Source organism: Nothoprocta perdicaria, unplaced genomic scaffold (assembly GCF_003342845.1).
Source record: "Nothoprocta perdicaria isolate Ctin4 unplaced genomic scaffold, notPer1 scaffold_86, whole genome shotgun sequence".
Classification (NCBI taxonomy): Eukaryota; Metazoa; Chordata; class Aves; order Tinamiformes; family Tinamidae; genus Nothoprocta; species Nothoprocta perdicaria.
In genome coordinates, this window is record NW_020456154.1 from 1,452,366 (window position 1) to 1,474,335 (window position 21,970).

Consider the following 21,970-nt stretch of genomic DNA (forward strand, 5'->3'; position numbering starts at 1 on the left):
ATATGGGCTGGATAAAGTGTGTGGAATTTTGAGCCAGGCATTCCGGTTCTGATCAGTGGTGCAAAACCCATGTGATGGTCAGTAGGYAGTGGGGTTCCTCATCGATCAGTACCATGACCAAGACTATTTAATGTCTTCATTGAGGATCTGGATGAAGGGACAGGATGCACTCTCAGCTTGTTGGGGGATAACATCAAGTTGGGTGGAGCAGCCAATGCAATGGAGGGCAGTGCTATTATTCAGAGGGACCTGGGCAGGCTGAAATAGGCAGAAAGCCCTTGAAATTCAACAAGAGCAAGCAAGAAATTTTGCACCTGGGAAGGAGTAACCCCATTCAGCAGTAATGGCTGGAGATGACTGTTTAGGAAGCAGTTTTGCAGGAAACGATCTGGGGGTCTAGATGGACAAGTTGACCAGGAGTCATCAGAAGCCACCGATCACATTCTGGATTGTATTAGCAGCAGTGTGGCCAGCAGGTCCAGGGAAGTGATCCTTCCTATCCATGCAGCACTGGTAAGACTGCATTTGGAGTGCTCTGTCCAGTTTGAGCTCCCCAGTTTAAAAAAAAAAAAAAAAAAAAAGGGGGGATATAGACATACTGGAGCGAGTTCGACCAAGAAGGCTGGAGGTTGGAGAACACGACATACAAGGAGAGACTGAGAGACCTGGGTCTATTCAGCTTGGTGACTATAAGATTTATTGCAGGAACTACCTAACTGGAGAATGTATAGAAGATGGAGCCAAACTCTCCTTGGAGGTACATGGTGATAGGACAAAAGGGAAAATCTGTGATTAGATATTAGGAGAAAAAGCTTTACTTGAAGGATGGTTAAAAGGCAGAACAAGTTGCCCAGAGAGCTTGTGGAATCTCCAGCTTTRGAGGTTTTGAAGAAGGCGGGGTGGACAAGATGACCTCCAGAGCTCCCTTGCAACCTAAATCATGATTCTGTAGTTCTAAAATAATACATTGCATTTCATAAATCTATTCCCACTCACAGTCTATGGAAAAGGTATGAAATTTTTACGCATCAAAATTAAGATCTCGTTTTGTACATGAAATCTTGCAACTTGTCCCTAAAATGACCAGTACTTGGTGTCTACAACCCTAGTAAGAAGAAGTGGTCACATATCAGACTTTAAACACCCGCAGCACTGTGCCAACCACTCCCACTACTGAAAAGCAACAGACGCTTTTGGTGTAAAGCTAGAAGTTTTTACTAAAACATTGAAAAGAAGGACCAAAAGGCATGCATCTAATCTTACAGCGCCTACTCCCTACAAGCTAGAAGACGACAGACTTCATTTCTGTTATTARGGTTCGAATGTTAAAGGACACTAAGAGTGACCGTGAAGGTCGCCATCTTCCCCTGTCTTTTGTTTGTAGTGAACATCAGTGGAAATCACCAGATGACCCTGAGGAAAGAAGAACACGTAAAATTACTTTAATTTTCAAGTGAACATATTCAGGGTCAGTACTCTGGGGCTAAATCCCAAGGGACAAGGGTAGCCTCATGAATTTTAGTTGACTTTAGGATAAAAAATGGTCTCTAGTGTAAAATAACCCTCCAAAAGGCCAGGTAGCACTTACTACTATACCACTTGGGTTGCCTATGGGTTTTCTTCCACTGTAAGACTGTTAGAATAGAGAGGATTCAATCTCCCTATGGTCCCTATGGTGTTTCTATATTGCTAATATTCTCCAAAGAGCTAGGGAACCTTTATAACCTACTACTGCTCAAATCTGCAGAGGGGCTCATTTTTGACCCAGAGTTTAGAATTTACATATAGTCTATAATCARGTTTTAATATTAGCTACACCTTGAGCCACCCAACACAGTCTCACTCATATAAATTCATAGGTGGGAAAAAGCAGCAACATGGTTTAACAAGAAATGGGGATTCTTACCTGATTCATTTTTATTACAGGTCTGACGAGGACAGTGTGGGTCAACTTAGGAAGAGGAAATCCTTTTCCTAATTTATCTTAAAAAGGACAAATATTAACACATCTATATGTAACAATGAAACACTTGCACTTCAGAAGCCTCTTTCAAAAGGAATTCAATGTGCTTTACAAGTTCCCAATAAAAAGCTACCCCCTTGCCTCTGAAAGGGAGCTACTATTTGTATTTGTTAAAAGCACAAAAAGTCCTGGGCGGGGCGGCGGGAAGTGCCATACAAGCATTTCACAGTCTTCCTATCTGTTTAACACCGGCCTCTTTGCCTTTGCTCCTCTCCAGGCAGGTATCCACACATTCTGGTTCCTGTCTTTTCCCCYGCCTAACTTGTTCATTCTCTTTTTCTTCTCTATCCAATGCTCTGTTGTCCTGCTGATTTGTCTTATTCTCATCCATCCCTGCTTTCCTAGATTAAGCCTCAGTTTTATTCCTATTGGCTTGTCTAGACATCTGACTTTTGCATTCCTCCTGTCCATTCCCCTTCCTTTCTCCTCACGAAAAGCTCACCTCCTGCAGCAATCTCCTTGCTGCTCTTTAACCTTATGGGTACTGTCTGCACTCTTCCCTGTTTATTGCTTGTGAATTCCCTTCCTTTTAACTTCCCCTCTTTTTTCACCACCTCTTCCCACGTCCCACAGAACTGGTTCTCCTCCTTGTCCTGCCTGAGGCAGCAGTGGAGGACAGGAGCAGAGGAAAGGGATGAGGTGACAGGCTGCCCCCAGACCCCAAGATGCTGACACGGTTCTGAGCTTCCCTGCTTGGGATGTTCTCTGCTCACAGATTGTCCCCATGTCAATCCTGGAACAGTTGTGCCTCAGCTCTGCTGCATTCATGCTACATTCAGTGGGAAGGAAACCCAAGCACAGTGTTTCGATTGGGGTTGAGACACGCTCTGCCCCGGCCTCTGGTTCAGCTGGTTTTGTGGCCAGACCTTAAGGCCAGCACAACATAAATACATCCAGTCATAGCCCAATGACAGAAAATCTCCCGTAACACAGTTGTTAAAGTTGCACACTTCCTTTTTAAGCTTCAGCCTCTCTTTCCCACCAGCTATGCTAAGTAATGGGCCACAATCCTTACCATTGATTACTGGGATCACTACACTCTGTAAAGCATAAGACAGAAAATTCTCCACCAGTGAGTCCTGCTGTAAGGGGGAAAATACATATGGTGATTACTTCTTGATGCCCGTGGGATTGCAGCTTGAGGGGGAGAGAGAGAGAGTTACAGCTAGAGTCACATTGAAAAAGATCACAACGAAAAGAACACAACTTGGCAGAGAAAACCTCAGGAGATTTTTTTTTCTGATCTGCAGCTGGATGATGCAAAACATACACTGCAACAAGACATCCATCTTTCTTACAATACTTTAAATAGCAGTCTTTTTTTTTTTTTTTTTTTTTANTGGAGTCTCCTTCTTTGGAGATCTTTAAAACCCGCTTGGATGCAGCCCTGTGCCACGTGCTCTAGGTGACCCTGCGTGAGCAGGGGGGTTGGACTCGATGACCCCTGAGGTCCCTTCCAACCTTCGGCATTCTATGATTCTAAAAGACACCCAGCCTAGAGGCAATGTAATAAGTGCAGTGGACTCCATGTAATATATGCTAAAAGTTTTTTCCTAGTTGTATAAAGTATTTTTGTGCTAAAAGGAAAGCTTAGAAAGATAAAGGAAGACACTAGAAAGAAAAGTGCTAGAGCAGTGAAAGCTGGTGGAAGCACGAGGCAGCAAACAACCTTTATACTACTGTACACTATATACACACTATAGTGTACTGTACTATACACTATATTAGTGCTGGCTGCTGTGTCACTAAATAAGAATCTTTAAACTTGAGCAATAGGAAGGAAAGTGCATAGCTAAAAATAGTAAAAGACATTTATATACATCTTTACCAGCATAATGTCTTGAACTCTTGCTGATGCACAATGTCTTTTTAAAAGCCTGCAATGCATCTTCAGTCTAAATTATAAACTCTTGGGAATGTTTACAGCCCGTCTGAGTTGAAGCTAGTTTTCAGCAAAAATGAAGCCAGGATTTCAAAGTTGAGTGTGTTGAGTTGCAGAAGTTTGCTGCATATATTGATATATATTGACTTTTTGCTATCATGATGTTATGTAACACCAGAAATTGTCTGTAATTGTTTCCAGCTGCTGAAATTCCACATGATTAAATGCTCTGAAGAAAGATCCAGAATAATGACATTAATTACTGCAGAGTAATGAGTCATCTCTACCAAGGATGCCCATATACATTCCTACTTTTTCCTGTTCACCCTTAAAGTGCAGATGCAGGAACGTGTTTTCTCCCTGGAAACAAAATCTGAGCGGGATTTTCAAAGTAGTTCCTGTTCGTACTGTGGAACCTGGCAGATGTCCTCCTGCACAATTTTATGTAGTGTATGTAACTCAAAAGTAGCATACGCCACAAAAAGAAGTTACAATATGTTTCAGATGTGATTATACTCAAGAAAATAGTTCTTCAGAGTCCTCCCTAAGTGCAGGCTCTCCCTGACACTCCAGACATAGCTAGGTTACAAGGTAGAAGGATGATTTTTCTACATCCCTTCAGATCTTGCAATGAGAAAATCAGAGTAGTCTCTTCTACCTTCTACCATCATGAGATGTATAGGTTGATAATTTTTCAAAGAAAATGTTGATAATAGCAGTTTGCATCTGGTAACATGCAAAGCAAAACTGATTTGAAACTCCTTTCTTATTGTTCCTCTCCAGTGCCTACTAGTAAACCATAGTAAAACATGGTTTATGGTGCTATGCAAACTTTTACAAGCAATGCTTTTCTAAAGCCATCCTACAGAGTTATATAGATTTTAACTACATAAACTATGTTTATTTTTAGCAAGAATTTGGTCTCTATAGAAGCATACTTTTCTTTAGTAGCAATATGGTCTATTTTTCCTTGCTTTCTGAAATTCTTGGTTAGCTACTTTAAAAATTGACATTTGCCCTGTTTTAACTCTTAAAATGAACCATTCAGAATCCCACCTCTGAACAGTGCCCGAAGTACTGTCCCCCAAGCTGTAGCTCTGTGTCTATCTCATTTGTTTGATAAGCAAGTGTTTAAGGTTTCCATTAAGATCTAGTAGGAAATCCCTTCTCCAACCCACTCCGTTTGCAAATAGGTAAAATCTACTGATCCCTGAAAACACTGTTCCAACATCAAAAGTGATACCTATTATTTCTGTAAGCCAAGCCAAGAAAATACATACTCAAAAATGGAGTTTTTGCACTAGAATGAATAACGTAAATTCCCAAAGGAAGAAGAAAGGAAGCTCATGTAACTCCTAATTTGTCTCTATCCCTATTTTCTTCCTAGAACCAAATGCTAAATTTACTAAATTTGCTTTTAGCTGTACCATCTATTTAATAGACACAGAGAAAAGAAAATGGCTTTTTTTCCTGAATTATGAAGTGCTACTTTTTTTTTTTTTTACTATAAGTTAATGATATTAAAAAATTAGAGACCTTACCAACTATATTTCACAAATTTCAGATGACTCTAAAAATAGATCTTTACAATATACAGCATTCTATAGACCAAATAATCCTTTTTATTTATGACCAAATAATCCTTTAATCCAAGGTCGAAAATGCACGACAATCTTCTGTCCGATCATCAAAACAACCTCCTAGGCAGGTTATTATATATCAGTGGAAGAACAATTTTTAGACTAGGTAAAAATCAGATAAAACTCAAAGGGATTTTGCAAATTATAAAACATACGTGGATTAAATAATGTGGATCAAGTCTCAAATTTAAACCTTTACAATTTTGGGTTCGATTTTATGACACCCTGCATTCAACTTCATGCTTAAGTTTAAAAATAAAAATCATATATCTTCAACCTGACAATTTCTATTTTCATTATCTTTCAGTGTTGATCAAATTTGCACACATACTACCATTTAAATCAACACCCCAAAACCCCAACATGGGCCTTGGTGTCAACAGACAAACAACTTGGAAAGACAAATTAAAAGGTAACCATCAGTTAATGTAAATATAAATAGCCTGTGGTGTTCACATATTTCCTCTTTGGACTGAATTTCACTGTCTCAAGTTCTTAAATTTCTTCCGCGAACCCACTTGCATCCCAGCCCTCTCCTCCTCATCTAATTATAATTTGCTGCCTTCTTTTCTCTCTACAATAGCAGTCTTTTTTTTTTTTTTTTTTTTTACTTTAAGCTAAGCATCAGGCAGAACATTAGCTATAGAAATGAAATATGTTTAACTTCACTTTGGCTTCCAGCAGCCAGTTTTCAAAACTGTGCTGCTTTCTGCACGACAAGACTTGCCTCTGTCCTGTTGCTCTGTCCTCCTGCCCTCACTGAAAGCTGTAGTTTCAGSTGAGCTGCTGCAGAGTAGCACTGACCACCTCTCAGCCTGCGGTGAATGGTCTAACCAGTGTCATGGTGTTTCTTTTATTCTCTTTTTTTTTTAACTTGCCTTTTATGGTATTTGTTGAAGTGATTCGTGATAATTCCCGAAGCGGAGCTTAATCTGACTTTGGAGTCATTCCAGCTCCTGTGCCTACTCAGTCCTGCTGTGAATTCAGGCTGGCTGCAGAAGCTGCTGGAAGAGGTGCTATGCCCATGCCTGCCTTTGTGCTTCTGGATACAGAACCCAGCGAATTAACTAGGAAAGCTCGTTCACGAGGTCACGAGGACCCAGTCAGACCCTTTCCCTGTTGCAATTTATTCTATGCTGTAATAAGTTCTGGTGTCCCTCATGATAAAAAACACTCCAAGAAGTATTTTTCCTTAATGGAAAGAAAAAGAAAAGCAGAGAGCATACTATAGTAGAAAGCATACTATTTTAAAGAAGAAAGAACAGTGGCAGATGATATCCCCAGGACAGACCAAGAATTCTGCAGGCACAAAGTTCAGATGATTTTCTGTCTTTGAAGAGCTCAGCTACCTTACCTATGCACTGAAGCCACCAGCTTACCTCGGAGAAGCTGGCAATGGAGCGCAGCAGGGAGAACTGCAGCCTGAGGGAAAGAAATGGAAGAAGTGGATTCACTAGAAAGGATGTAGGCACAAGTTATGCTTAAACACTGCTTGAAGATGTAAGGCCATATGAAATAAATGGTCTAGAAGAAATACAACTCTACAATTCACACAAAGGAATAAATGTATTATTTTCTTATGGTGCTGCTTAGAGTACCTGCAGAAATGAGACCTAAAAGAAATTCATGTAATGGCGTGAATTTGCATTTCCTGTTAATTCAATTTTTGCTATTTTTCACTGATTTCATGCTGATTCACACTTTTGACTTAGCCAAAGCTTTTCTGAGTCTCCAGCAGTGTTTACTACATATCAGATCTTGAATCACTGGAATCTTTCAGAAATCCTTAATCTTCTAATGTGGGCCTGAGCTGTGACTGCAAGACTTCCCCTCACAAAATGCATTCAGAGAGTTGGCTGTATTGCATGCTAAGAGCTGGCTACAGTAGTCCAGTGCAGTGTTTACACTGTGGCAGTTCTATTTATGACCCCCAGAAGCAACAGATATGGGTTTTATTCTAAAATTCTGAATCTCATCCTCCAGTATTAGCACAGATATAAACAGGTACCCTTAAAATAACCAACAAATGGTCCCTCTTATCTGAAATGCTGCCTAACCTGCAGAAAGTGGTAGTAGCATGCTGCACAAAAGACACAGCTGTTCCAAAATATCACTATATTTCATCTGCAATATTTGGACCAGTCAAAGTATCTTTAAGTCTCGGTGAGAAAGATGCCAACTAATTTTCTCTTTCTTCCGGTAAAACAAATACTCTCAGGTTAATGCAATGAAATTTTGTTGTGTCCAAATGCTGGAAACATTCATGTTGCTTTCTGAATTTTCTTTAGTTACCTCTTTAGAAGAAATGAGATAATCAACTTCTGTTTTGTTACTGTCAGATTTGCTCTGGTATTGGCTGTCTGCAGAGAAAAAAAACCACAGAAGTCTTCTACGACTGTGTGCAGAACATAAGTTCCTGTCTTAGATAACGGCACAAATACAATTGCATTTTATGATGGGAACACAGGATCTAAACTTTTTACTTGGTCACTACAGATATTGAAACCTTTTGCAAGTTTGCTGCTTTCTGCCAGCGACAAGGATTGCATAAGCTAACCCATAATACCGCCCTGATTGCCTGCTTATCTTTAGGATCATTTAAATCTTTGCTTGGCTAGCATAACTGGTTCACTTTCAACCTTATGGCAGATACCTGTAGACACAATGAACTATTTTATAACAAATGAGTTAGGAAGACTGAACATCAAACAATCGAGCTTATCTTATGCTACAATTCATTCTTCGAAAAGAATGATTTCCACATGGAAAAAAAAGACTTCGATAACTTGTTCCTGGCACCTGCACACTAAATTCAGCACTATTTGGTGCATCCTTCTTCCCTGCCAAATGCAATTGAACAGTCTATATGTTTGTGGCAAGCCTGTACATTCTATTTTGTACTGACCTGTACGACTTCTGAAGGATCTGGAAGATAACTCCGCGATTTGGTCAGCACCAAGCCTGAACGTTACCTTCCAACATACATTACTTACTATATTCCCTGTAAAGATGTACTGCATGGCTGAATTTGGCAGAACAGCAAATACATCCACAGAGCCAGTGATCTGCAGGCTGCATCCGTCTGTCTGCAGACTGACTTCGGGGGGTGATGTAGCCATCAGCTTCAGTAGCACTGGATGTGCCGTTATGTAGTACAGAGCCGTCTGTTGAGTTTCAAAGGGAAAAGAGGTTGAATGCTGAGTGTCTGTGGAAGAGATTCTTCTTAAATTAGGGTTTCTGTGAATACGTGATAATTAGGTGCTATATGTGAATCTCTTGATAATTAGCCAAATAATCTAATCAAAGCAAAGTCTTGAATTATAACTACACTAATAGTAAAAAGAACAAAGTTTTACATCCACTGATACTGAACAAGTTTGAGGAAATAATATAAGAACTGTTTCTGAAAACTATTTCAAAAGGAAGGAATTAGCACTTTATGTTGAAAAGAAAAAGAGGGAAGTGAGTGATACATGTTAAAGAAAAAGATAACAATCATATGAAGAATTTGGAGGACAGGCAGGCTTCCCAAAAAGCCAGGCTTCAGCAGCCTCAAATCTTGGCATACGTTAGTCAAGCTACTGACAGTAGAGATACCTTAACTTTAAAGAGGAGTAAAGGGAGCCTGATCTCACAGGTGGCTACCACGTAGTCTTTAGAACTGTTTCAGGAACTGGCAGCAAATCTGACGTTTAAGGGGGACAGAGAGTGACTAAGGAAGAGGGTCATATAAAATTAAGAAAATCAGGAGTTATGAGGACCAGTACTTTTGACTCTTCTGCTAATCATATACCAGCTCAATTTCCCTGTCTCCTCCAAACTTTCGGAAACAGTATGTAAATAAAACCCACAGGAAAATAGTTACTGCTCTTTTTTAAAAGTCTGTGCAAATACAAGTACCTACCTCAGGAACAAATTTTTTGAATAGGGCTGTGGTTAGGTTAAAAGCAGTCGCAAGCTGTAAACAAATGAAAGAAATTACATCATCTCATATCAGCTTAGAAATAAAGCTTTTCATTGAAAAAAAAATACTCTTTATTTAGTAGTAGGTAATCCTTGTTTTGATTTAGTGCTTCCTTGCTCCAGAATGATCCTTAGGGAAGCTACAATGCTGTCCAGGACAAAAGAGAGGCAAATGTCTCACAGATGCATCTCAGAAGTACATACTAGACAGAAAGCAAGCATTATCTATTGAAAGAAAAAAAAATCATCCTTATTAATTTCTGTATTCAGGCCTCTATTGGATGATATATAGTGAGTGAGTTGGAGGCAAGAGTCAAAATATTTTGTTGCTGGTCTCTGTGATAGAGTCAAGGAAATTTGTGTCACCTCTTCACTGATTACAAAACTTTGTAGTCAGCAACATTTTCTGCCAGCTCTTTCTAACAAAGCCAGTGTGGAAAAAATATTTCTGGGAATTTCTGGGAGATACTGTTCTTCACCCACAACGGAGTGCCCGGGCGTGTTGTACCTACTTCTTGTCTGATTCGACTGCTCTGTTAAGTCTGATAGTTCTCTCATCCAGTTTATCTATTGTGGGTCTCTATGGAGCAGACTGCAGCAGTTAAACACCCTTTTTGTGTTGCACCTTTTTAATTCTGCTTAGATATAGCACAGGCAATCTGTACAGAGGAAGGGTTGCTTGCAGGCTCTGATACATTCATAACTATCATTCCTTACCCAGAACTACCAAGAACTTCCGAATTAGGCCTGAGAAAGACTCTGACCACAGAAAATGGGTGAAACAGAGAATGAATGGGATGGCAGAAGTGAAATCTCTATGAGATGGCAAAGAGCTCTGCAAAATGACATGTGAATCTCCTCTGCTGACTATCCATGCTGCTGTTACTTATAATTCTACAATTTGTAAATTATACCCACCTCTTGGGAGATGGTGAGGTTGAAGATCCCTGCTTTGTAGTAGGCCAATGAAGCAGATTTAAGAAAATAATTGGAGACTCCCAGGTAAAGCATGGAATCACCTTGGTTTGGAAGAGCAAATGGAGCTGGCATGAAGGGAGGATCTCTATGATTTCCTACTGCATAGACTGTGCCCTGCAAAGAGTCTTTATTAGTATTTACACTTATAAAAAACAGTATCTGTCAGAATTACTGGCTACACTAACAGTAGCTGAACAGAAAGCTTTTTTATTCTCTCTCCTTGACCTGAAGAAATGCTTGATATTAAAGAAAGCCTGAAGTAAGCAACTACGTTTGTGATATGCCCTAAAAATTAGCAAAGTCAAGGTTTTTTTTTTTGGCAGGGGAGAAAAGGCATGGAAATGGGACAGAACACTCAGTCTTCATCCTTTCACAGTTCAAATTTGAGCATTCAAATGACTACTCTGAACTGCAATCAGAAGACACTACAAAAGTGCTCTGAACTACATTGCTGCAAGGAAGAATCAGCCTGTTCTGAGGAGCAGTGAAGGCCAAGGCCTTCTTACCTGATTAATTAAGTGCCTGGCAAAGACCCATCACTCATCAGATGTCTCAACAGGGGTGTGAGCTTGTTAAAGTTTAGCCTGGGGTAGCATTTAAGTACTAGCTAGCTATAGCAGTTGGTAAATAATTGCTTTGTACTAAAGGTATGTATGTATGTATGTATGTATGTATGTATGTCTTGCTTGCAGAGTCTTTGTTCAAAGGTAAAAGTCACCTGAACAAAATACCTGAAAAGGAGAGTATGAGCCAAAGCTTTACCACATCTTTCTAAATTGAAAGCAGTTTAGAAACTGGTTTTTAGTTTAGAGTTCTGAGAGTCATGGGGATGCTCTAAGTCACAAGGACTGTCTGGGCTGCTGGAACAGCTGGGTTTTGCTGGGATATCTCTTGCCAAAGAGGGTGAAAAAGGTGAGAAAGGAACTGCCTGTGCTCCTCAAGGACTCTCCGTGAGAAGAGTCTTTTTGGGGGCCATAAACACTGGTGGCTGCAAGCTACAGTGGTAGCTGCATGAATTATGTATCACTGGTAATAAGCAAAGAACAAGCAGGACTTGTGGGAGGTGGGAGGGCTGTGAATTTAAAGAACACTTTAGAATGTTTATGAAGCTCCTCTTCAACTCTGAAAAAAATCTAAATAACAACATCGGATAAGTATTTTACACCACTAATTTATTAAAAAAATCAAATCTACTTTTCTATAACAGCTGTTGACAAAACAACCCAGATGACATATTGCTCCTCTAATTAAAGAGTAGACTGGCTTGCCTGAGTCAGACCATAGTGAAAGAAAATGAACTAACATGCAAGAAAAGCAAAAGTGCCATGGACAGAACACAGGGTTATCAAGAACAAATTACCTTCAAGTCCAGGTTAAGGTGTGATTTGAAGACTGCTGGAGAACTAACTAGGGAATAGTCTATTTGTGCAAAGGCATCAATCTGGCTTAAGACTAGAAGAATGATGGACAAAACAAAATGGATATTATTACAAAAACATATCAAAACCTGTAACTGCTTAGCTAAGGGCAGAGGCATTTTGGAAATGGTGAAAAATGATGATTCTGAAGAAGATGAAAGGTGGGAGAAGATAGAAGGACATGAAAATTGTGAGGGAGGGAAAGAGCAACAGTTTTCCCTTTGGAAAAGTCACTGATCCCTCCAAATTTAAGATTTGTGTTGCTGGTGTTCCACCACTGAATCTGTTCTTCACATGTCTGTCCCCGTGGAATAAGGAAGTATCTAAAGAGTGACTTCTTTTGCCATGTTTTTGTACAAGAAATCTGAACTCTCATATGATTATGATGCAACACTGGCAAATACTTTGAAAACACTTTCAATTGCCTTCAAAATACTTTGAAAAAAAAGACATTAGCACATTTTTGAACTTGTGAGTATTGAAGATAGAGAATGCTTGTTCAAAACAACAGAGGGCACTTTACTGGACAGTCTGACAGTCTTGACAGACCTTTTTTCATGAAAAGTTCTCTCCTGCAATTTCAGACTGATTGTTATTTTYCGTCTGTAAAGTCTGTGCATACTCTATTAATAATCAAACAATTCTAAGGAGAAATAATGAATTCACATAGAGACTACGCTCCTTAATAGGGCAACACAAACTAAACTGCACCTAACCTGAGAGTTCGGGTACTTGCTGAACAAGATTTGGTTCAAGACTTCTTGACTACTATGGTTTTCAGGAACAGCTGCCAGTACTCAGCCAGCCATTTTAGGAAAATAAAAGCCTATTTTCTCTGCCTCTGAATATGGAGCAGCTAAGAGCTTTGGCCACAATGAGAAGCGAAGAGTGGGACCAACTTTACCACCTCAGTGGTGCAGTGATTTAGTKAATATGAATTGGTTAAAACTACAAATAAATATTCTTATACTTGAAAAAACAGATATAAATTGAGTAGTTAAAATCTCATATTTATACGCTTTTTTTTTGAACATAGGTAATCTTTTTTTCCTAATATTTTTGCAAGAGTGACATAGGAACTGTAACTGATGTGAATGGAAATATGCTAGGTATGACACTCCTCCTTCAGTCTGTTGCTACCTCCATGAGCTTAAGTTCAAAACAAGATACACTAAGTCTGTGAGATCTGATAGGATTGCAGTGTGGGATGGATGTTTGATAGCTTTTTAGTGGATTACTGTTAACTCAGTTTTTCTTGCATCCACAGAAACAAGAGCATAAACGATTAACATGGTAATTTTCACCTCTAAATTCTAACAAAACAACAGAGTTGAGCTATAGTAAGCTGAAAGGTTATACATGACCTGCCAGGGGCACAGAAGAAATCTGAATATTCTACATGAGGTGCATACTAGATTTCTAGATGCATAGAGATTTCTAGGTGGGAGTTTGGAATAGGCTAAGGCACAGAAGAACAGGAGCACTTGGTTTCCTTTTTGTACCACAAAATGAGCAGCATGAAAATTACTTAACAAAAAATTGATATCAAAGACTCACCTTTAAGCTTTCTAAGTTGTGCATCCAACATTTGTATTTTATATTTGATATCTAGGCACAGCTATATGAAAAGAGAGAGAAATCAGTAAAGCAGTGGTTGTATGTGAGCCCTGACCTTCACTAGCTAAAACCATCTTTGTAGATTTACATTTTTATCCAACTTGGTATGAATGGCCTTCTGCAGATAACCAGTCAGGAAGTTATAGATCCAGCTGGGGGAAAATAAAGGAACAAAAGACTTTTAGAAATGAGATATTTTGATCGGCAGTAAAAGATAATATACTAATGTAAACATATGATTTACAGTAGAATATCCAAATTTGCTAATAATCAAATAATCTACATTAGAATAGCCTAGGTCAGAACAGAAGTCTTTGAAATGAGGCATCAATGTCAATTAGATTGGCAGATTGTGCAACTGATTTTTTTTTTAACTTGTCTAATTAACAAGTCTCCAACCGTGGTGTTTCTCAGTGTCATAGCTGCTAGCAAGAAGGTAATCTGAAAAGTCATGAAGCTTCACGTTAACACGTTAGCAAAAAATGCTCTATTAGCCACATTTTTCATTTGAGTAAGACATGAAAACTTTCTACAAAATCAGCATGAAGGGAACTGCAACCAGTGTTTTATATTCCACATTGAAATAAAAACTTTAAAATTGTAGGTTGGTTTGTCAAAATTCATCATCAGCCTAGATCCACTTTCATAACTACAAATTTACATTCACAATCTTCTGCTCTTTAGTACATCTCTGTGGAAAAAAATGAATATGCAATATGTCTGGTAAGCCTATTTGTCAGGAAAGGCAAAAGAAAAGTACAGGCTATCTGTGCTTTACACACTGACACAAGGAGTCTGTTTTTGCAAACAGGCTTTTAAAATCATATTTTTGATAATCTTRGGAAGTTGTTCATGTCCATGTTTGAGAGGTGGTCCTTTTGTTAAAATCTCTGATACTTCCTGCAAACTAACCACAAAATCTCTTATACTTACCTAGATCCTCCATTTAACTGGACTTTTACGCTATTAATGACCAGCTGACAATTGTGCGGCAATACAGACAAGTGCCCTGTGCTGTCCCGTGACACTTCAAAAACAACTGCCATAAACAGTCCTGAAATGGACACAGTAATTCCTCCTTGGCCTCTTCTGCTCAGACAAAAACAAAAACAAGTTAAGAAATACCTGCTTTAAAGGAGCAATCCAAAAAACTACCTGCAAGTTTGATTTTCCTTCCATCATCTAGAGTAAAGAATAACATACAAATCTTAACCCAATCCAAAAATCATACACAACTTCTGACCAGACAAGCAGTATCATTCCCCCACACAAAATCCATCCTACCACCACTGCCATTTGGACCTCTATAACTCTCTGTCTAGACTTTTTACATTAAACTGCTGTCAGGGAGAAGTACCACTCTTCAGACCCTCTTTTTCCTGTCTCTAACCAAAACCCCAACTTATAAGCTATTACTAAAAACATTCTCATATGGAGGGCACTGGACAAATTATCTAGAGATGCTTCAGAACCATCCATGGGTTAAATACYACCACTACATAGCTGTACAGATCCAGTTTGGTGATCACCCTGTTTTGAGCTGGAGGCTGCATAAAATGACCTGTAGAGATGCCTTCCAACCYAACCTTTCCTGTACTGCATTCACAGGGTCATGTTCTCTGCCTCTTCCTCCTTTTCAAGGCTGCATGGGATACCAAGGTACACCCAGATAGTCAAGTTCTCCTTCCTGCATCCTTAAGTCCTTCTCTTCTGGAGGAATCCTGATTCATGGAGGCAGGATCTTAGCTCTGGGTCTGTGGGAGCAAAAGGCCTGCCAGGAGACTTTGTGACTGGCAGAGTGCTCTGGGACACAAGGAAGAGGAGGGCTAGGGTGAAGGCTAGGAACTCAGAGATAGTGCCTAAAAAGTGGCATAATATCTRGCTTTTATTAACCCTAGAAACAACCCAGGAGGGCTGGATTGTCAAAGGCCTCCCTTGAAAAGTTCCTTTTCAGATGGAACAGGGAGGGCTAGGGAATGGAGGTTCTGAAGAGCTGGGCATCTTCAGGATCTATTTCAACCTACAGCCATACACAGAATCTAACACTGAACAGAAGAACTTAGACTGGTTCCTCTGCCACTCAAAAAGGCAAGAAAACCCCTTCACATTGTAAACTCCCACAAAGCTGGCTTGGGCCACCTCCACCACATATCCCACCTGGCTCCTTGACTGCCTTGGTGGAGTCCTTGGAGTTCAATGTGTCTGGGGTCTCTCCAGACTATGTCCAGCTTCTCAGGCTTCACAAAAAGGGTTGGTGGCTTCGTGTTTGGGAACAGTTGATCTGCCCTGCTGAACAACTGATCTGCTCTGCTGAATACAGTATCTTTTTCTTTACAATGCTGGTTTGCCAGGAGGAACAAAGAGAGGCTGGGCCCGCAGTGACAGTGGTTCCTAGCCACCGATACCTTGTGTTGAAAGCAGAACTGTGTGTCTGTGCTCCTTTGAAAACAGGACAYGCTCTGAACTGTCAGCCTGGTGATTCATCTTTCTGAACGATAGGGCTCATAAATAGAGGAATGCCTAATGCTCTTGACAGTTACTCCATTAGCCCAAAATGTTGGGATTAGCACTTTGCAAGTTCTGTTGATGTCCTGTAAGTTTTTACTCCTCATCTGAATAAACTGAAAATCTAGAATATTATATTAAAAATTTGCAGCAAAAATGCTGAGGTAAGAAAAAGGGGAAAAAGGCAATTTAAAATGATGTAGTCACATCACTATAGAAAATATACTGCACATGCTCATGAAGCCAAGACAACTTGGATTCTGGAATTTCCTACTTTCTGCATGTTCAGCRTTGCAACAATACCCCCCTTTAAACAGAAACCTTTTCAAAATAATATTCATTAGTACTGGCAAATACATACTTAGTTATAGTCAACCTTTCAGGAATACAGTACACAGAAAGTAACAAATATTGTTATTGGAAACTCTGTGATCCCGAATATTCACGTACATACACTCTGGACAAGCTGAGGAAATTAACAAGTATTCAAATTCATACTTCCCAAAGAGACAACCCTAGGGGGAGAATCCTTTACAAAAGAAAGTGTCAGCTGACAGGGAATGTTTTCTTCTTGAGAAGCCTACCCAAACAGATTGTTGATTAATGATAAAGCATATCTGACCTGAAAAAAATATTATTAACTAAATTTCACAAATTCAATTGCAAAGCCAATTGTGTTCTCCCAGACACCCCCTCTCACACCATAAGATACTTACAATAGCCATGTTTTCAATCCCCAGTCTGCACTCATAGTAGCAGAAGCACGGGTCACTGACAGACTGATGCCAGTGCCAGGAATGAAGGATGCAGAAGTTTCTGGGAAATCTACAGTGTTAATTCTGAGCCTATAGAAAACAGAAATGGAGATATTAGACTGCATGTCAAAAGGGTGAGAAGGATTTCTGATTATGGAACCCATTACTTTGAGTAGCATCCTTGGAAGAAGGAATTCCCAGCATCTGGTCAGGGAAAACAGATGTGCTGAAGGGAAAAAAAACAAAAAACAAACAAACAAAAAAAAACCAAAAAAGGTTCCTCTAGGAAGGAGAATAAGCTCCTTAAAGCAAAATGTGCCTGCAGAAGGAAAATAAGTCTTTGCATTGAAACCAGACAGTACATTTATAAATAAATACAGATTGTTGGAACATTAGCATTTGATGGAAGCAAAACATCAAAGTCCCTTTTCCCTCATCTAGTCTTCCCTCCTTTGTCTCAGCAAAGGGTCCTTGAGAAGCTCCATTTCTCAAAGCAAAATCTTGCTTAAAGTTTTCCCTGCCAAAACAAATGTTTCTGATACTTCAGGCCATTGTCTTGTAGAGGTTGGGGAGGTTGATTTGAGCTGAACATTGTAAAGATACCAACTGCAGTCTTATCACACAGTTCACATGCTTCATTGCTTCCTGGTATCTGGCAGAAATCTCTTGAAATAATTGCCTTTAATCTAACTGCCCAACCTCTTCCATTAGTTTTGTTGGGGCAGAATGTACCAACTACTTTTACTAAAAATGACTGTAATTTTCCAGTAACATCTTAGGCAGCGGTAAGGCCGCCTTCAGTAATCCTCTTTTCAGTGAACAAAATCAAATTATCCACTGGGAAGATGGCCAATTGCGAGGACTATGGGTAGGAGAATAAATGAGGATTTTGAAAATCATAGAATAATGTAGGTTGGAAGGGACCTCAGGAGACCACCTGGTCCAAACCCTTGCTCAAGGCTGGGCCAACTCAGGGCCCTTCCCAATAGTCTTGGGCATCTCCAAGGACWAGGATTTCCCAGCCTCTCTGGACCTTTGCTCTGGTGCTCCCTAGTTTTTTTCCTATTTTACCTTTTGTAAATCTATTCAAAAAGCTCCTGTGAAAGTAATTTCCTGCCCTTCCATATATCCTGCGTGGTGGATGAGAAAAAATCCTCTTTCACATTACTATGACTGAATATTCCATAATTACTATTACTGAACATCCTCTTTCACATTACTATGACACACAAACACACAAAGAATAGGCTGTTTCATTCTAGTCCTTTGAAATGTATTTCCTCTGCTTACCCTGAAATTCTGTAGTTGACTTTAACAAAYGCAAAGCTCTCCTGCCCGCTCCAGCTTGGGAAGCTCTCCTTCAGTATTGCTTCCTTCAGGAGTTCCATCCCAATCCTCTTGCCTACAAAGGAACAGGGGAAAGAACACGCTTTTCAGATAGAGTTCAGGCACCCTAGGAGAGTGCCCAATATTCTGAGTACTCGCAAAACTTCTCTCAGAAACCTCTGATTCTTAAACCTTTACATGGACCTAGYTCCAGCTATTATATTATAACCTCCATTCGCCTCACCTACCTACAAGTCATTTAACTCATGATCCAGATTATCCCTATGAGAAGTTCTATCTTTTATCCTACAACTCTTTTCAGGTTTTTGAAACTGTTATACTTACCTCATTTCACTCACAATGTGGAGAGCCTTGGGAAACACTTGGTCATCAGTTTTACCTTAGATTAACCTTGTCATTGAACAGATATGAGTCAATTAAGAAGTAGTAATATGACCTCTATATTTAGTCCTTATATAAAAAGCACTAGCATGTGCATCTGAATTGTCAAAAACAGAACTATCAGTTTTGTTGTTTGTATACTGGAAGCTGTTTGAGGTTTAAACCAACTCCTTTTAAATGTTCTCTTCCCATTTCTGAGTAGTTAGGTTTTGTTTCAGCAAAAGGGCTAAGTTATGATTCCTTGGGCATTCTTGCCACCAAAGGAAAATATGGGCTCTCTCTGACAGGAGTAACCAGAAGGTCCCTCACAACTGTAAATGAAGGCAGCTGGTGAGCCCAGGTAGCAGACAGGATCTACAGCCTCAGCCTCTAAATCTCATTAAAAGACATGAGAGGCTCCGTCCTCTTCAAGTGGGAGCATCTCTGAGAGGGGCACAGTTACTGCCTGTTCTGATCCCCAACCACAAACACAGGGGCGAGGAACCTCAGTCTGTTCCTCCAGCACTCAAACACCATGGTGAACATCAGCACAGCTCTGCCGGGTGCACACTAAAGAAATACCAGGAACTCTAATTTCTAAAGGCCTGAGAGATCCCCAGAGAGCCCTTTTCCCTGTGTGCCATAAGAAGATATGGAGATTAGTTGTGTTTTAGATGACTGATGTTTGCCTTGCACTTCCCAACTCCCCAAAAGCCTTTAAAACAATGCTCATAYATAGAAATAATCGGACCTGATCCTTGCTTTCATCTCAGAGTTAAATCCTTAGCTTTTACTTTTCATCTCACAAGCCCATTGTCTACCTGTCAGCATGTTCAGAACATAAATGAAAATTAATCCTTAGCATGACCCAGCCTTTGTTGAATCTGTGCCTTGTTAACCTTTCTTATTAATATTAATTCTTTAAACAATTGAAATTGTACTGGATGTCCTCCACACCCATGGAGTGAGTCTTAGCTAAGAGACAGTGAGAACCAGCAGGAATAGAAAAAGTAAGAAAAAAATATAGTGGATGTGACAGATAGTTACTAGTTTTTATGAGAAAATGGCAGACGTAGACGCTGTCTTACCCAAATGGAGGAATGAGAGTACAGCTGTGTAACCCAATATGGATATCCTAAAGTTTTCCATTTTTTTCCAGTCATATCTTTATTATCTTCAATAAATATAGCACTTTTAATCAAGTTTTTGACATTTTTTTAAAGGAACAGTACACAACCACCTCATTCTGTTTCTAAGAAAGCAGATCAATATGAGGAGCATGTTCTCATACATTGGGTTGTATGAGAATACACACAAATACAAAGATAAATTCACATCTGGAGTACGCAAAAAAAGAAGAGAACTAGTGACAGAAGAGACATGAAGTGCCCTTGGTGCGAAATGAAAGGAATTTGCTCTATTTCAGCATTTCAGGACCTTCTTTTTACCTTGCATCTCTATTAAGGAACTACATTTTGGGCAAAACATACTTGCTGTAAATTAATTTATGGCAACATCACACATACCGTAGTCCAGCCCTTTCTGAGTAATCCGCACTTTGAGACCAGGATTAGCTTCAAGCAGTAAGGACAGCAAACACAGCAGGAAGGAATACCAGATCTTTAGCATCTTTTCACCTTTGTCACAGGGACCTGTTAACAACATTTATGATTTAAAGCTAATTTTAAATGATGAATAAATCACCAAAAAATACGTATTTATCACTGTTCCCTCAGCAAGGCTGCGTCAAGAGAAGATTAGCTAGTGATTTTACTGCATAAAGCAGAGCCTGGTGCTGTGGAGGTGGAAACCACTGCAAGAGTGGACCAAGAATGCCAACTAAACAGATGGTGCTCTGGTAAGCACCAGATGCTGGGGAGATTGAGCAGTTCTGCTCCACCAAATGCTTCCTCCATCCATGTTTTGGCTCGTTTATTTTTCCATCTGAACCACCTCCTGTCATGGTGAAAACAACAAAGCAATTGCAGACAGGGAGGCCCACGTCTTGTCTTCCTATGGATCACCTGATTTATATAAAAATCCTAGGATGTGCTCATCTTGTGAATCCAGAAGTTTTTTGACTACATCCGTTGATTTAATAAAATATAACACATCTTTTACTTTCCTATTACACGCAAATCTCTGACAATCAAAATACTGAGATATGAGATTGACTGTAGCAGGTCATGTGAGAAGGGACTGCACTGGCAAATGTAAAACACACAAGAACTACCTGGGGATCACAGCAGAGGAGAGAAGGATTTCATGGTACTGGGCTGCTGCATAGTGAGTATTGGACTTTGAGTGCAGATCCTTGGCTGAGAGCCCACGTGTGATGGGATATGAGCACATGACATCTAGAGTCTGTTGGAAAGACTTTCAAAAAAGCTGTGACAGATTTGGTTTTGATTTTTTTTTCAATTAGATTTTTCTAGTACAGTAAGTCTGTAAATGATCAGTGATAGACACTGTTTGATTGCCAGGAAATAACAACACTRCTTCTCAAGACAACTTCAAATCTTCCAAGGACTGTGTTAGGGAAATGTGTCTTTGGGGCCTATGATAATTTCATCCTGGCATTATCRTGGAGCAATGAGGCATGCCACTTTCCAACATGTAAGACTGGGATCATGGAATGGACCTGCCTAGATACAAAATTGTATTAACTGATGAACTGCAAAAAAGTCTTGCTAATTTGTCAGACATTCCAGTCTATAAGATCATTCTTGGATCTCAAGAAAAAAAATGTTGTCTTGAGACATAATTGAAGTCTTCACTTCTGAAAATTGATTCCATAATTGACAGAAAACACACAAAGGCATGGCAAAAAAAATTCTTTGGTAGACTTAACTGTGTTGGAATTAATACTGATCAAGTTAGACTCTAAACAGATACAAATCCAAGATGTGTCTTGTCCCTCAAAATATTGCTCTGCAATGAGCTTCTGTACTGTAAGACACTCAAAACACATTATTAGCATTAGCATTGTATCAGTTTTCTGAGGGATTTTTTACAAGGCTACCTCAAGAAACTATCCAGGAAAAACTGGTTCCAGGAAAAAAACCACCAAACTTTCTTAAAACATAAACTAATTGTGACACATTCTGAAAATCCCTACTGTAACTCCTCTTTCCCTCTTTAGTTCTAATGTCTTTTTTTCCCCTCTGAACTATTTTAAAGCAACTCAAACTCAAAAATTACTTYCAAGGAGCAACGTTATACTGTGCAGAAAGTAGCCTAGCTTCCTGTAAACATGCTACTTTTTCTAGCCTAATTTGGAAAACTAATTAAAAAAAAAATCAGTATCAACGCAGAAGGCCAGACATTTCTGTCATTAGAAATTGTAGATATTTGCTAGATAACTATTCAGTGGGATTTCTAAAAGCATAAATGCAAGTGAGGTACTTACTGAATTTCATGCCCATTGAGAAACAGAGAACAGCAACCTTAAGCAACCACTGTGCTTCACAGCTACATGTTTG

General features: G+C 39.5%; 1 protein-coding gene across 1 annotated transcript; it reads right to left on the minus strand.

Annotated features, from left to right (window-relative positions):
- Window positions 1-1,250: 1,250 nt before the first annotated feature.
- LOC112958428 (BPI fold-containing family C protein-like) lies at window positions 1,251-21,908 on the minus strand. The gene is made up of 16 exons (XM_026052261.1): window positions 21,898-21,908; window positions 20,015-20,140; window positions 18,072-18,183; window positions 16,743-16,871; window positions 14,455-14,610; window positions 13,610-13,673; window positions 13,462-13,522; window positions 11,847-11,938; window positions 10,427-10,600; window positions 9,450-9,503; window positions 8,539-8,709; window positions 7,838-7,905; window positions 6,925-6,967; window positions 3,039-3,105; window positions 1,907-1,983; window positions 1,251-1,413 (listed from the first exon to the last, which is right to left on the minus strand). Exons 1-16 carry the CDS (start codon window positions 21,905-21,907, stop codon window positions 1,336-1,338), a joined length of 1,482 nt encoding a protein of 493 aa, XP_025908046.1. The 5' UTR covers window position 21,908; the 3' UTR covers window positions 1,251-1,335.
- Between the last annotated feature and the right edge of the window lie 62 nt (window positions 21,909-21,970).